Below are 14,448 nucleotides of genomic sequence, written 5' to 3'. Positions count from 1 at the left end.
CTTGTACCTGGTCCAGCTCCATGGCTGATGGCTGTCTCCCCACTCTGGGCCTCAGCTTCCCAGCCTTTGTTACCGTTCCTGCCTTGCTACATACATAATCCCTAAAACTTGCCCATTACCACTGTTAAAATTAGCATTATTATTAAAATAGAACATTCAATTAGAAAAGTGTTCAGCAGATTGCTTGATCATCGTGTGAAATGCATTAAATGCATAAATTACTCCCAGGATGACTGGTTATGACAAGTAAATTTACTTGGAAATTTTGGGCCCACCAGCATTCAGGAACCACTGGATGAGGGAAAATACTATTTGGGAACTTAAAAAGGCAAAGTCTCATATTTCTAGAGTCCAGTAGGTACTTAGAAATTATTGATAAAAATAAATGGAAAACTACATTGTGTAGCACTTAGTAAAAACACCACAATTTAAAAAAAAATGTTAACTATAATGGCATTTATACTCCTCTTCAGTTTACAAGGATAAAATTTACATTCTAGAAAAATTTGAGACTGAGAAATGTGATATTTCAGCCTTCTATATAACACTTAATATACAGGTGTCTAAAAACAAAGATAAAACAATGGGGGAGTAAACTACTCTTGACTATTTTATGTTCAATTCCACAAGATAAACTAAACATAAAGACATTTTATGCAATTGAGAATGGACCTGACTACGCAGGGCCAGAGTTTGTCCGTAGCTGGAAAATTTAAAACCTTGCCCTCATCCAGAAGAAATACGTATAACTGCAAGATGTGTTTAGCTGACTGTGAGGAAAGATAAACTTATTTAGGGAAAAAGAACCAGCTCCTGTAGAAGTTCCGAACTTCCAAGTATATTTGGACAAAGCTGGGTGTTACATCCATAATACCTGCTGCTATTAACAAGTGTCCTATCAGGTTTTGGACGGGTATGTGTGGCCCCAGGGCTCAGTCCCTATACACTGGTGTCCTGGTTATCTAGGTACCCCCGCCCCCCCCCCTTAGAAGCTCTGAATATCTGAGTCTGTGGGAAAGATCACAATGACAGTTCTCTGCAGCCACCACCGGCAAAGCCTGTGGAGAGACAGACACAGAATGTCAATCTCCCTCCTTCCCCTACCACCACTGCCATGGAAAAGGGATAAACATAGTAGACAGACACACTGCAAATTGAAGGCCAGGCTTTTGGGCCTCTGGAAAACAGCTGCTGCCCTAAACAGCTCCACAGCCTGTACCTGCCAAGTACTAAGTCCTACTCTGGCCCCGGAGAAGGGGCCTCCTCTCTGCCCCAAAGGCTTGCATTAGCTCCCAGAGGATTCTTGGAGCTGTGCGCTTGCTTATGCAGAGGGCTCACCTGCTACTTGGCCTGGGCTCTCAGAAGATGGCAGTGACAAGTGAGTGAGTTACCCTAGAAAAGTGTTTTTCAAACTCTGGGTTGTGAAATCCATTTGGTCTGTGACCAGTATAAGTTTTTAATGAAAAAAAAAAGTATACCATGTATATCATGGCTAAACCAAATCTTGTTTTCTAATACCAATAAAAGAAACCATGGCTGATTCCGAGGACTGGACAGGGTATGCACTATGAGCCTGCAGCTTCCATGAGGCCAGAAAACAAAGTGTTAAAAAAAGGGCAGGAGCACATCCCATCACAAGGAAGGAGCGACCTCTGAAGGGCTCTCTGGGCAATGCTGAGGCCATCTGCACCCCAAATGAATTAGAGCCATTCAAAAAACAATCCACAAGTCCACTATGAAAACTGATTAAACGAATAAATAAATAGGAAAGAAGAAAAAGCTCTTGCTTATAGGTGACTAAGTACAGCTAGTCAAGGTGGAGGTAGTACTGAAACCGAAAAATCCATCTGTAGCCATCCCAGTGAAGGGTCAACGCAGACAGGAAATGTGCGTGTATGCTAAATCTAAGGGGCAATTCTGATGAGCAGGATCTGCATGACATGAAATGAAAGTGTACCTATTGGTTATTCATTCCAAGGGGGAAAAACGCTGGAGAAATTAGACGACATTTTGACCAGGTGATCCAATTTACATCATCCATGAGGGCAGGTGGAGGTATCAAGTGACCCCCAGAGGTGGTGAGTCCCTAAAAAGGACACGTCACTTAGGTGGGGTTCTCGCCAAGAATGCATATACTGATTCTAATTATGAAAAGATTGTTTTTTCAAATGAGGCATTTTCTATTAAAAAATGGGGTCAGGGAACTATACTCACCAAAAATAATGGAGGACATAAAAGATAAAGTGGGGTCAGGAAAGCTACTTGCCATGTCTGATCCTAGGCTGGAAGCTTTACTGAAGGGGAAAGTTCCATGAGGGACATTGTTGGGCAGATGCCTGGGTAAGGCAGCACATCAGCGTTAGGCTGACTGAGGTCACAAGCTATCCTGCTGTAATGCAAGAGGATATCCTTAATTTTAGGAAATAAGCATTAAAGTATCTCAGGGTAAAAGGCTATTAGGTATGCAGCTTGCTCTCAAATGCCTCCTTTTTTAAAAAAAAATTTTTTTTGGAGGAAGGGGGAGAGAGAGGTGGAGAGAAACATCGGTGTGTGGTTGCCTCTCCCACACCCCCTACTGGGGACCTGGCCTGCAACCCAGGCATATGCCCTGACTGGGAATTGAACCAGTGACCCTTTGATTCACAAGCTGGCACTCAACCACTGAATCACACCAGCCAGAGCCAAATGCCTCCATTTTTTATGGAGAGACACAAATATAGCAAATGAGGCAAAATGTTAATATGTGAACAGTAGGTAAATCTAAGTAAAGCATACATAGGATTTTTTGTACTTGCAACTTCCTTGGAAGTTTAAATTATTTCTCAAAATGTTTTTAAAAATATTTCTAGTGTACATTATAACTAAGAATATCTTAAATGCATTGTCAGCTTTCACAGAAAGGCCCAACTCAATACCTGCCATTGACCTGGACAGATCTTGAGCAATCCTGGACTCGGCTCTGCTATCCCAATCACCTCATTTACACCGAGTTGCCCCTTCTTGGCTAGAAGAGGGATAATCCATTGGGCAATCTGTTAAAAACAAACACAAATCTAATTGTGACTTCTACTTGAAGTTACTGGGATGTAAATAGGACAAGATCAGTGTGACACTCTCCTTTTATATCAATTCTGTACAAGGGTACAAGACTGATGCTTCATTTTTTTATTCCCCTCCACTCTCCCACCCCACCCTCGGTGATGTTTGTATCCATTTGAGCATTTCTGAGCACAAGACCATAAGTAAGTCTTAAAACAGGAGAATTCTTGTCTAAACAGTAACAGAAGAAGATTAGCTGCGAGGATAGCATAACTGTCGTGCAGTAACGGAAGCTGCCCAGGTCTTCTTGGTGGACAATGCATAGAAGACTTAGAATTATGGAACATCTGTCCCCCCAACCACCCTTTCCCACCCTAGTCCCCCAAACTCCCACTCCCCCCCCATTAATAGTGTTAACAAAAGCTTAATCTTCCAGTTCTAAAGTGCAAATGACTTGGGTATGACTGCTATTGCAACAGGTCTGAACAGAAAAAAATGAAGTCCTCTGTCTATGTGATGTTTTCCAGAATATAAAAGATGAGTTCCATGACGATGGGGCCCTCACTGAGCTGGCAGGCCCCTCCATGGATCACCGGCACCAGAGCGCTGTCCAGGTCGTTCATGTACTGCGAGGGAAGGGGCTGGCCATTGCTCCCTGCTTGGTAGCCAACCTACACCACAGAGAGAAGGGGATGACAGGTTACTGGATAGGGAAGGTCTCTCCAGAGGGCTGAGGGCCAAGGAGGCTGAGCAGGAAAGGAGATGTCCTTCCTGGACATGGGCCAGACACACAGCAGTTAACACCAATTCTCCTCCTTTTCCCTGATTGTCATTTATCATCCTGACCCCTAACACTTGGGTGGTCATGAGAACTTGGGCAAGACACTTAAACCTAATCCTGTTAGAGTCTTAGTTTCTGAGATGGGGCTGGGGTGATATAGGGAGATATGAAATATTGGAAATACTTTCCTAAATCTATGGTTGTGACAATGAAAATGGGAAAATACACTAGATCTTGTAATCTTGCTATGTATAATGCACACTTTTGCCCAAATTTCTGAGGGAAAAATAAGGATGCACATTATACATGTGTAATCACATACCGTGGGTACAGTAATCCCATGGATAATGTGCACAAAAACGTGGGTGTGCGTTATATACAGCAAAATTGGTAACTCCCTAACATAGCAGGAACTGAGCACTTATTCTGCCAATCATCTGTCCACACACCGTTTTGAGCACCTACAAACCCAGAAATTCAAAGATTAATGGAACAGGGCCCCTGCCCTCAAGAGGCCCACTCATTAGCAGAAAACTCTTGTTTTTTAATTGTTCACATGAATTTCTGTCTTTCCAAACAGATTACAGTTCTGAGTGACAAAGGACCATGATCCTTCACGTGTATTACCCTGAGGTGCTTAGTACAGCACTGGGAAAGGCCTTACATAGAAAACATGTACTTGTTGACTGATGACTAGTCAGGAAATGGAGCCAGATCCATAACCTTTCACATTCTCCCTGAGAATGACGCGGCTTTGCGTCAAAGCAGGTGTACCGGGACACGTCACAGGGATCCAGAATCCAAGATGTACGGGCGCAGCTTGTTTCTATTCCACTTTGCTTTGCTGTGCTTTATGGATATTGAGTTCTTCACAAACCAAAGGACTGTGGCAACCTTGCGCTGAGCAGTCTATCAAACACCGCTTTCCAGCATTGGTTCACTGTGTTTCTGTGTCATGTTCTGGTAACTCTAGAAGTATATCAAACTTTTTTATTACTGTTACATTTGTTATGGTGATTCTCCAATCAGTGCTCTTTGATGTTACTATGGTAACCGTTTTGAGGTGCCCACTAACTGCGCGCACATACAAGATGGTGAACTCAGTAAATAAATGTGTGTGTTCTGACTGCTACAAAGACTGGCTGTGACCCCCCTCTCTCCCTCTCTTCAGGCCTCCTTAGGCCCTGAGACATAACAATATTCAAATTAGGGCAATTATAACCCTATAATGGCTTCTCAATGTTCAAGTAAAAGGAAGAGACGTACATCTCTCACTTTAAGTCAAAAGCTAGAAATGAATAAGCTTAGTGAGGACGGGACGTCCATAGCTCAGGCCAAAAGCTAGGCCTCTTATGCAAAACAGCCAAGTTGTGAATACAGAGGAAGCGTTCTTGAAGGAAATTACAAGTGCTATTCCAGTGAACATGAATGCTAAAGAAGTGTACAGCCTTACTGCTGATACGAGAAAGTTTCAGTGGTCTGGATAGAAGATTGAACCAGTACATTCCCTCAAGCCAAAGCCTAATCCAGAGCAAGGCCCAACTCTTCACTTCTGTGAAGGCCGAGAAAGGTTTAGGAAAGAGGCCCTCTCCGTACAAAGGGCAAGGTGGAGCAGCAAGTGAGGGTGCAAATTATCCAGAAGATCTAGCTAAGATAATTAGTGAAGGAGGCTGCACTAAGTAACAAATTTCAATGGACACAAACAGCCTTATATTGGGGAAAAAGAACCCCACACCATCTAGGATTTGTACAGCGAGAGAGGAAAAGTCAGTGGCTGGCTTAAGCTTCAAAGGACAGGCTGACTCTCTTGTTAGGGGCCAATGCAGCTGGTGACTTTCAGTTGAAGCCAATGCTCATTCACCATCCTGAAAACCCTGGGGCCCTAACAATTATACTAAATCTACTCTGCCTGGATGGCAGCACAGCTGTTTACAACATGGTTTACTGAATATTTTAAGCCCTTATCTAGACCCACTGCTCAGAAGACTCTTTCAAAATATTATGGCCTCACTGACAATGTACCTGGTCACCCAAGAGCTCTGATGGAGATGTACATTGCCTGCTAACACACTTCAGATTTTCAAGTCTTTTTAAGACATACATTTTTTAAGGCTATAGTTGCAATAGATAAGAGATTACTTTGATGGATCTAGACAAAGGAAATTCAAAACTTTCTGGAAAGGATTCACTATTCTTAGGTGATATTAAGAACATTCATAATTCATGGAAACAGGTCAAACTATCAGCATTAACAGGAGTTGGGAAGTTCATTGCATCCCTCATGAATGACTTTCAGGGGTTCACGAGTCCAGTGGAGGAAGCAACTGCAGATGTGGCAGAAATAGCAGGACACCTAGAATTAGAAGTGGAGCCTGAAGGTGAGACTGAACTACTGCAGTCTCATGATGAAACTTTAATAGATGAGGAGTTGCTTCTCTTCTTATGGGTAAGCAAAGAAAGTGGTTTCTTCAGATGGAGTCTACTCTTGGTGAAAAAGCTGTGAAGACTGTTGAAACAAAGGGTTTAGAATGTTACATAAACTTAGTTGACAAAGCAATGAAAGGATTGAGAGAACTGACTCCAGTTTTGAAAGTTCTATTGTGAGTAAAATGCTATCAAACAGCATCACATGCCACAGAGAAGTGTTTGTGACAGGAAGTCAATCGATGCATAAAACTACGTTGTTGTCTTATTTTAAGAAATTGTCGTCACAGTCAACAATCATCAGCAATCCCCAGCCGGACCAGTCAGTAGCCATCAATGCTGAGTCAAAACCCCCGACCAGCCAAAGGATGATGACTCATGGGAGGCTCAGATGATAAGTAGCATGTTTAGCAATAAAGTATTTTTAATTAAGGTCTGTACATTTTTTTAGACTTAAGGCTACTACACACTTATTTACACCACAGTATAGTGTAAACATGACTCTGACACGCACTGGGAAACCCAGACTTGCTGTACTCCAATAGTCATGTATCGTGGTGGTCTGGAACGGGGCCCACTTATCTCCGAGGTGTGCCTGTGGAGAGTTTACAGTGCTGGCCCACAGGAGAGGCAACGGGACAAGGTATTGGGGGAGGGAGGCACATGTGCTAAGAATGGATTGTTACTTCTAACAACAAAAGAAAAATTTGAGTAAGACTGGGAGAGAAGCTTGACCATAGGAGAGCTGAGATGACAGGAAAATTAATGAGGAAACAGCTCAAACTTGGAAATGTTCACAGTAAGAAGACCTTAAGGGGTGGGTGCTACAGAGGCCAGTCAGCAGAGGCCCGCTGGGCTCAGATTAAGAAAACAGGATACAGGACAGCCTGGACCTGCCCTCTGTGAAGGGCAGACTGATCCCCGAAGGGCGGGACAGAGGAGTCTCAAAGGGCAGCATTCATGTCATTCACACAGGGGTGGCAGGTCTTTGCACACACTTCTCCTAACCCTAGAAAGAAAACCAAGTCCTTGCAAATATTTAGATGAGGAAGCCACGGTTCACATGATCCAGAGTCTGATCAAACAGCACATCAAGGTGTATTTCTACAGGGGAGGCCAGAAAACTACATTGGGTCAGGCCCAAGGTCCAGAGAAGGAAACTCTCTGGGTTGACACAGGAAAACGCACATCAGAAAGCTACTGAAGAGTCTTCTTACCTGATCTGAGTCAAGTGTCACACGCAGTCCCAGTTTAGTCATTCCATCTTCCTTCAGAAGCTTCAGGTGGGGACAGAGAGCAAGGCAAAAAGCCTTGGCAATGTGCTCAGTCAGTCGGCTGTGATCTGCTGGGTCACTCAGGCAACTGTGCTGGTCATCGTTTTCTAGGAAAAACACCTGTTTCCCAAACGAGAGACTTCAACCTTGTGCCCCAGGAGATGCAGGGAGCAACGAGTGCATCAGCTCTCCATGCATGAGCGCCCTGACCTCCTGAGGTGTGCAAGAAGACCTCACAGACAGGGTACCTCCAAGTCCTTGGGCCAAGAACAGGGCACTGACATCTGACACCTGAGGAGTGACGCTAGTCTCTGCATCTACACAGTGGCAGGACCAAACTGCCTGTCCCCCAAAAGCCGTGTCAGGGTCCTAATGGTACCAGAACCATTCTACTCAGAACCAGGAAAAGCTTACATTTTCCACTGCGCACTTCTAAAACGTTAATTCCTATATGTGGGTGGTTTTCTTAGGAATTGATCTTAGAATCTAAGGGAATGGCCCTTATAGTTTATGTGACCCAAACCCTTTATATTACAGATTACTCACAGAAGGGAGGTGACTCCCCCCGGGTGCATGTAAGATATAAGCACTGAGAAACAGAGGTAGGGTTAAGCCCAGCATCTGGGTCTTCTGCCTCTTATCACAGAGTTCTTCCCGCCAGGTGGCCTTGACACTGCCGAGGCCAGAGCTGTGTCAGTGTCCACTGCATGGGCACAGGCAGAAGCACAGCAAATTTGGAACTGAGAGACTAGAGTCCTTGTCCCACACAGGAGGAGGACAGCCATGTCCTTTGGCTTCTTATGCCCCATGTGACTTCATAAAATGGAAACCACTGTCCTCCTCAGAGAATAAATGACATATAAGCATGTTTTGCTTATATATACCAACCCTAGCTTACTGCTCAGTAAGCGGCTTATACGAATGGTACTAAAAAGGGATCAGCTATGCAGACCTGTCCCATGAAAGTGACAGCATGAAATTATGGAAAAAGCTCTAGAATGGGAGTCAGGAGGCCTTGGCCTTTGCTCTTCCACTAACCAGGATCAGGCAAGTCACAGGGTCACACAGCCTCTCTGAGCATTTCTCATCATGCAAATGAGTGGGTCACCTCCCTACCTCATGGTGTTACTGGGGAACAAAATGGAGGAAACGGAGGTCAAAGTACTTTGTAAGCAATCAAGTTTCATGTGTTTCAGAGTATGCACTACTCAAAATGTGCCAAAGGCATAATCATACAGCAAGCAGCTAAGACCACCGAGCTGTGTATGAAAACGCAGCCTGATATGAAGGATAAGACACTTTCAACAACAGCTCAAGAAATGAAGAACCAGATTCTAGTCCCTGCTATCAGGAATCAGCTATGTGAGCTTGGATAAGACGCTTAACCCCTCATGGCCCCAGTTACCTTCTGTGTAAAATGGAAAAGTTAGAAGTCACAGAATGTTTTAAAAAATTGCTTCTAAAGCTGCAAAGACTCTTAGAGATCTTTAACTAATGTCTTATTTTACAGATAGGTATAAATAAAGTTCAAAAGAAATTGAGAGACCTAGGGCCCACCTCTTCCTGATCTGTCTGATGTGCACACACACGCGGGGCCTCTGATCTGCTCCTCCCATTTCCAGACTAGCCTCTAATACTGCTTTCCCGGTAGGGAACCGTGTAGTGAAAGAGAGCTTAGGAGTTGTTCACATCTGGGTTTGAATCAGAAGGACTTTGACGCTACTTATTTACCACGTATTCTTGGACAAGTTACTTAGTCTCCAAACTTTAGTTTTCTTTTAAAATTATAGTTGACACACTAGTTTTCTTATTGGTGAAATAAATCAATTTTTAAGACTGTGTTATCTCATGGACAAAAACTAGGGGTGGGGGGTAATGGGGGGAAGGGGGGAGGGTTGGGTGGGTGGGCTGGAATGGGAGTAGGGGGGAGAAAACTGTACTTGAACAATGATTAAAAAAAAAAAATACTGTGTTATCTAAGATAGTTTAACTGTGAGTGCAGCATCACTAGCCCAGCTTTCTGAGCCACACGGAAAAGACAGTGTGCACAATTCAGAGATGTACCCTTTGTGAATCCCAATGCAAACAAATCCCTACTGGTTCATAGGAAGGAGGAGACACCAGTGTGCAGCCTGCTCTTGCTGGCATTTCTTCCCAGTGACCTATGACACACCAGAGGAATTAGAGTATAGAAGACAAACAGACTTTTTGTCTTAACTTTCAAATGTGTCTCTGGGTCCAGCAAAATGTTGTGCTCAAAGGGGGTCATGAATGCGAAGTTTTACTTCCTTACCTCTGTCCATCTAATGACTTTTCCATTTGCTTTATACTCCGATCCGTGGAATATCTTCACACTTATTATAGACTCCATGCACTTCCCGTCTATAGGACTGACGACACTAAAACAGAGTCAAAGAGGAGAGATGGAAGCAGCTCTAGAAGTTGGAAGAGCCACTTCTCTTACCAAGTCTGGCTACTAATTACACTGGGTATCTTACCAAACACACCTGTGCAACATACCACAGCAAGGAGCCACTACACAAAAACGTATGTGAACAGAGCACTCGGGGGTGCTCTTTGTTTATTTTCACTAAAATAACTGAAAGAACACACATACAAAAAAAGACTCATGATTCCAGGAGCTGGTTCTTTTAACATAAAGAAACTGTTCACTCAAACCTGCTCTCCTCCTCCAGCATTCCTTCCTACAGTGAATGCAGGGCCACCCACCCCGTCCTGCTCACCCCTGTGCTGTCACGGCTCTGTCCCCTCTGCTCCTGGCTGTAGTAACATCCGCCATGTTAGATTCTTCATACACTTGTGGATCTGCCTTACAAAGGAACTTCTGAAGGGGAGGACTATGATGTACTCGCCTTTGTGTGCTATATTCTCGGTTCTGACACACCGCTTAGAATGTAGGAGTTTAATGAATGTTTATGATTGAAAGAATTATTTAACTGATTACACTAATTATGATAGTGCTGGAGTGAACTGATGAACAAGTATCTATATTACCTCAACAAATTCCCTTCGCAGCTAAATCATCATTCCTAGGTTTCTGAACAGAAACTTTGCAGGAACCTAGCCCCCTTTTTATAGTCATTTCCTCTCCAAAATATAACACGTATAAGTATGTGGAAATACTGGTGGAAATGAGGATCCAAAATAAATGGAATCACAAAGATTCCAAATGCTTCCTAACAATGTTCAAATCTGTTTATGTTTTTCAATCTCTATGTATATTAAGGTAAAATTTAACTTAAACTTCAATATCAGGGATTTGCTGGCATTAAAATTATTTAAACAATGTTAAGTTTAATTGCAAATTCATCACACAACAATGTCAAGAAAAGAACACCCTGAGCTGGTTAGCACTCTTTCAAGAGAAGGTACCCAGACAGAGGGACAAACTGGAAAACATTCCATTCACACACTACACACTAAACTCCTGAGTTGGAGAGACTTCCCTGACCGGTGCTTGTCCTGTTTTCTGAGATGCTGCCAATGGCCCTTGTAGGAAGGGGCAACTTGTTGCTTGTTAGTTACCAATATGTTATGGCATCAGATTTTCAGGTTATCGATTTTTTGAACCTAATAACCATGTCCATTTCCAACTATAATAGAGAATTAAACACAAGTGGATTCTGAAATTAAATTTTCCAGTGAAGTATGGGAAGATAAAGGGTTATTTGTAACAAAGAAAATAGGCTCCCTGACCGTGTGGCTCGGTTAGGCATTGTCCCACAAAGCAAAAGGTCATCAGTTCTATTATGGGTCAGGACGGTGTCTGGGTTGCCCTAGGTTCGGTCCCTGGTCAGGGCACGTACAAGAGGCAACCAATCAATGTTTCTCACATCGATGTTTCTCTCTCTCTCTTTCTCTCTCCCTTCTCCTCTCTCTAAAAATAAATAAAATCTTTAAAAATAGGCAAATATACTCACTGATTTAGAAATCACTTCCTTCTGTTAAATAACGAGTTTTTAAACCTTTAAAAAAAGCTGGATGCCATATTGTTCCTGCTATCCCCTCAGGCTGGAATCCCTACTCCACCACAGCTAAGCGGCACATACCTACTCATCTTACCAGATTCAGCTTAAGTAGCAGCCATTTCTCTGTGAAGTCGCTCTTGAATACTGCCCCACAACCTCTACAAGCTTCCTTTTCTTTTATCCTTACAGTATCCTACAGTGTTTTCCATACTTTGGTGAACTTATTTATAATTATTTCAGAACCAGACTGAGCCACTTATCAGTTGGGAAAGAATGCAGCACTTGACGCCCAAGGCGGTGGTCCTGGCCCTGCCACTTCCTAGCACTGTGAGGTCACTCAGCCTTTCGGTGCTGTTTCTCATTGGTAATATGGAATAACACTACTTCTGTCAAATTAACAATATCAGCAGAAATGCTTTAAACCATAAAAGGCTCAGGCATTACTATTATCTGAGTGATTTTAGAGGAATTTTGTTTCATCAACTCTTCCCCTCCTCCTTCCTTCAGAAATATGGACAGAAACTCTTTCAGAAATGAAGCCAAGAAACCGGAATTTAAAATTCTATGTTATGTATACAAAGCGATCCTTTCTCTTCAGTCAAGTTATAAAACAGCAGCATAGACAAACCCAGAGCCTAGCCCGTAACTAGTGCCAAGTTTGCTGCGTTTACCCCTTGTTGACGTTCTTGTCGTCGTCCACCCACTGGATGTGGATGAGCTCCTGCGGATCCTCAGCATCCGCCTTGCCACAGGTGATGGTGAAGTCCTTCATCTCTCGCAGGGCCTGCCGCAAGGCATCCATGTTCTCTGCAGTGATCTGGACCATAACGCCGTCTGAGAATCGGCACCAAGATAATGCAGGTGAGAGCGACAAAAGGGAGAGACGCAGGGGAAAACCAGCACCTGGAATCTAGCAACCCCTCTAGGATTAAATGTAAAACTTTGCTCTGCTGTCTAACTGTCTAAAGCTGACAGGCACAAGCGAGTTTTGTTCTGTGAGCCAACCTCTTACTTACTGAAAGTGCTATGAGAAGCAAACACCATGATGTGTTCTGCTTAAAACACTCACATTCTGATTTCACCTTAGACCCAACAAAGTTTCTCCTGTATCCCAAATGATGACTGCAATGTTCTTGTGGGTAAGAGGGGCTGAGCTTCATCTACATATTTATAGATTTGCGCCCAATGATTGATACATTTAAACTCAGACTATGTCCCCTTGGGTACCTTATCCCAAAGTCCTGAAAGGTCATCTCTTAATTTTTATGTACTGTTGTACCATATCTCTACCACTCATCTCCTTTTGGAGAACTAAGCAGTTTTAATTAGCTGAAGAGTAAGATGCTATTGAATGAATGATAATGAGTCCAGAAGTCTATGGCAAAAATGTCAAAGCTTCCTTTAGTGTCCTTCACTTTTGGGACTGGAACTAATGTACACAGAGTGCTTAACTCATTATTTACCTTCCACAATACTGGACTTGGCAAGATAGCCTGAAGAGGACTTCAGAGCGCCACTGAACACAAAGAAACTGGCGCCAGTCACTGCAACAGCAAGAGAAACAGTTTGGTGAAGACAGACCCTGAGGTGGAGGGACTGAGAATAATAATAAAACATTCAGTAGTTGGGAACTCCAACTATCACCATCCAGAAAGCAAACAATGCCAACTCCACACACCCTCATATGCAAGTAACCAGTAATTCCCAATGCTTATGACAGGCAGGGAATGAGGTTTTAGGATATACTCTCCCATTTTGTTTTGCTCCAATTAAGAATCAAAGAATCCTATAAGCAAAGAAATCTTAGTGGTCAATTCTAGGGCTTGGCCTTAATTTAAGCCTGTTTCTCTAAATGAAACAATATTGGAACACAGCTGTGGCCATTCATTTACACACTGCCTGTAACAGTTTTTGAAGTGTGATGTCACAGAGTTGGGTCGTTGGCAACAAAGACTGCAGGCCTGCAAAACTAAAATATACAGAAAAAGTCTGCTGACTCCTGATCTAATTCACTGGTTTCCAGGTTTGTTTGTTTGTTTGTTTTAGGTCAAATATATTTTGAACATAGTGACATGTTTGTCAACTATTTTATTTACCAAGTAGAACTATTAAGAAAAAAGAAGACCTTTAAAAAACACCTGATACTACTGTCTCTTCATAAAAGAAAGGATATTTAATACACTGAACTTTATGAAAACTTCACTAAACTGTCTTTCTTTCCCATCTCTTAAATTGGACTGAGCTGTTCCAACTTTCTACCCAACACCTAACAGGTAGGTCAACCAGCCTTTGTCATGACTCCTGGTGACGAGGAGCCCACAATAGCACAAGGCAGTCCATTCTCCTGCTAGATAATCTCAGTGCTAGTGTGTGCTCTCAAATCGAGGCCAAACTTAGATGCTTGTTACTTTCCCTCATTGGTGCCAGTTTTAGCCTTTTGTAGCTATAGAGAGTAAGGTGGATCTTATTTCCACATAATAGAAAATCTTAAATATAGAAATAGCTATTTTTCACTCTCTTTCAATCTGTACTTTTTCAGGTTAAACATTTATGCTTCAGTCAAGATGTCTTCCTTTGATCTAATTTCCAGATTTCTTGAATCATCCTCTCAAGAACCCCCAGTTGCACCAGTGGAGAGCAGCAGTTATGTTAATGAGATCCAGAACGTATTCAAATTTTCTAGGTCTGCGGGCCCGGTGGCGTGCACCTGTAGTCCCAGCTACTTGGGAGGCTGAGGCAAGAGGGTCGCTAGAGCCCAGGAGTTCTGGGCTGCAGTGCGCTATGCTGATCAGGTGTCCGCACTAAGTTCGGCATCAATATGGTGACCTCCAGGGGTGGGGGGTGGTGCGCCACCAGGTTGCCTAAGGAGGGGTGAACTGGCCCAGGTTGGAAACAGAGCAGGTCAAAACTCCCGTGCTGATCAAATTTTCTACGTCTGAGG

At 43.1% G+C, this 14,448-nt stretch overlaps 1 protein-coding gene across 2 annotated transcripts in view; it reads right to left on the bottom strand.

Annotated features, from left to right (window-relative positions):
- Window positions 1–3,150: 3,150 nt before the first annotated feature.
- The window catches only part of ZFYVE9 (zinc finger FYVE-type containing 9), a 124,965-nt gene continuing 113,667 nt past the window's right edge, over window positions 3,151–14,448 (bottom strand). Inside the window, exons 14-18 of one of the 2 annotated variants that reach the window (XM_028511350.2) lie at window positions 12,971–13,051; window positions 12,179–12,341; window positions 9,812–9,917; window positions 7,462–7,638; window positions 3,151–3,710 (exon numbers count right to left, since the gene is read on the bottom strand). In XM_028511350.2, the coding sequence (XP_028367151.1) occupies window positions 3,549–3,710; window positions 7,462–7,638; window positions 9,812–9,917; window positions 12,179–12,341; window positions 12,971–13,051 (689 nt within the window). In that variant the 3' untranslated portion in view covers window positions 3,151–3,548. The remainder of the gene's footprint in view (window positions 3,711–7,461; window positions 7,639–9,811; window positions 9,918–12,178; window positions 12,342–12,970; window positions 13,052–14,448) is intronic. The other variant, XM_028511349.2, reaches the window with a different exon arrangement.

This window comes from Phyllostomus discolor, chromosome 5 (genome assembly GCF_004126475.2).
Source record: "Phyllostomus discolor isolate MPI-MPIP mPhyDis1 chromosome 5, mPhyDis1.pri.v3, whole genome shotgun sequence".
Classification (NCBI taxonomy): Eukaryota; Metazoa; Chordata; class Mammalia; order Chiroptera; family Phyllostomidae; genus Phyllostomus; species Phyllostomus discolor.
Note: the sequence above shows the minus strand (reverse complement) of the source record. Positions and strands in the feature narration are given on the sequence as shown.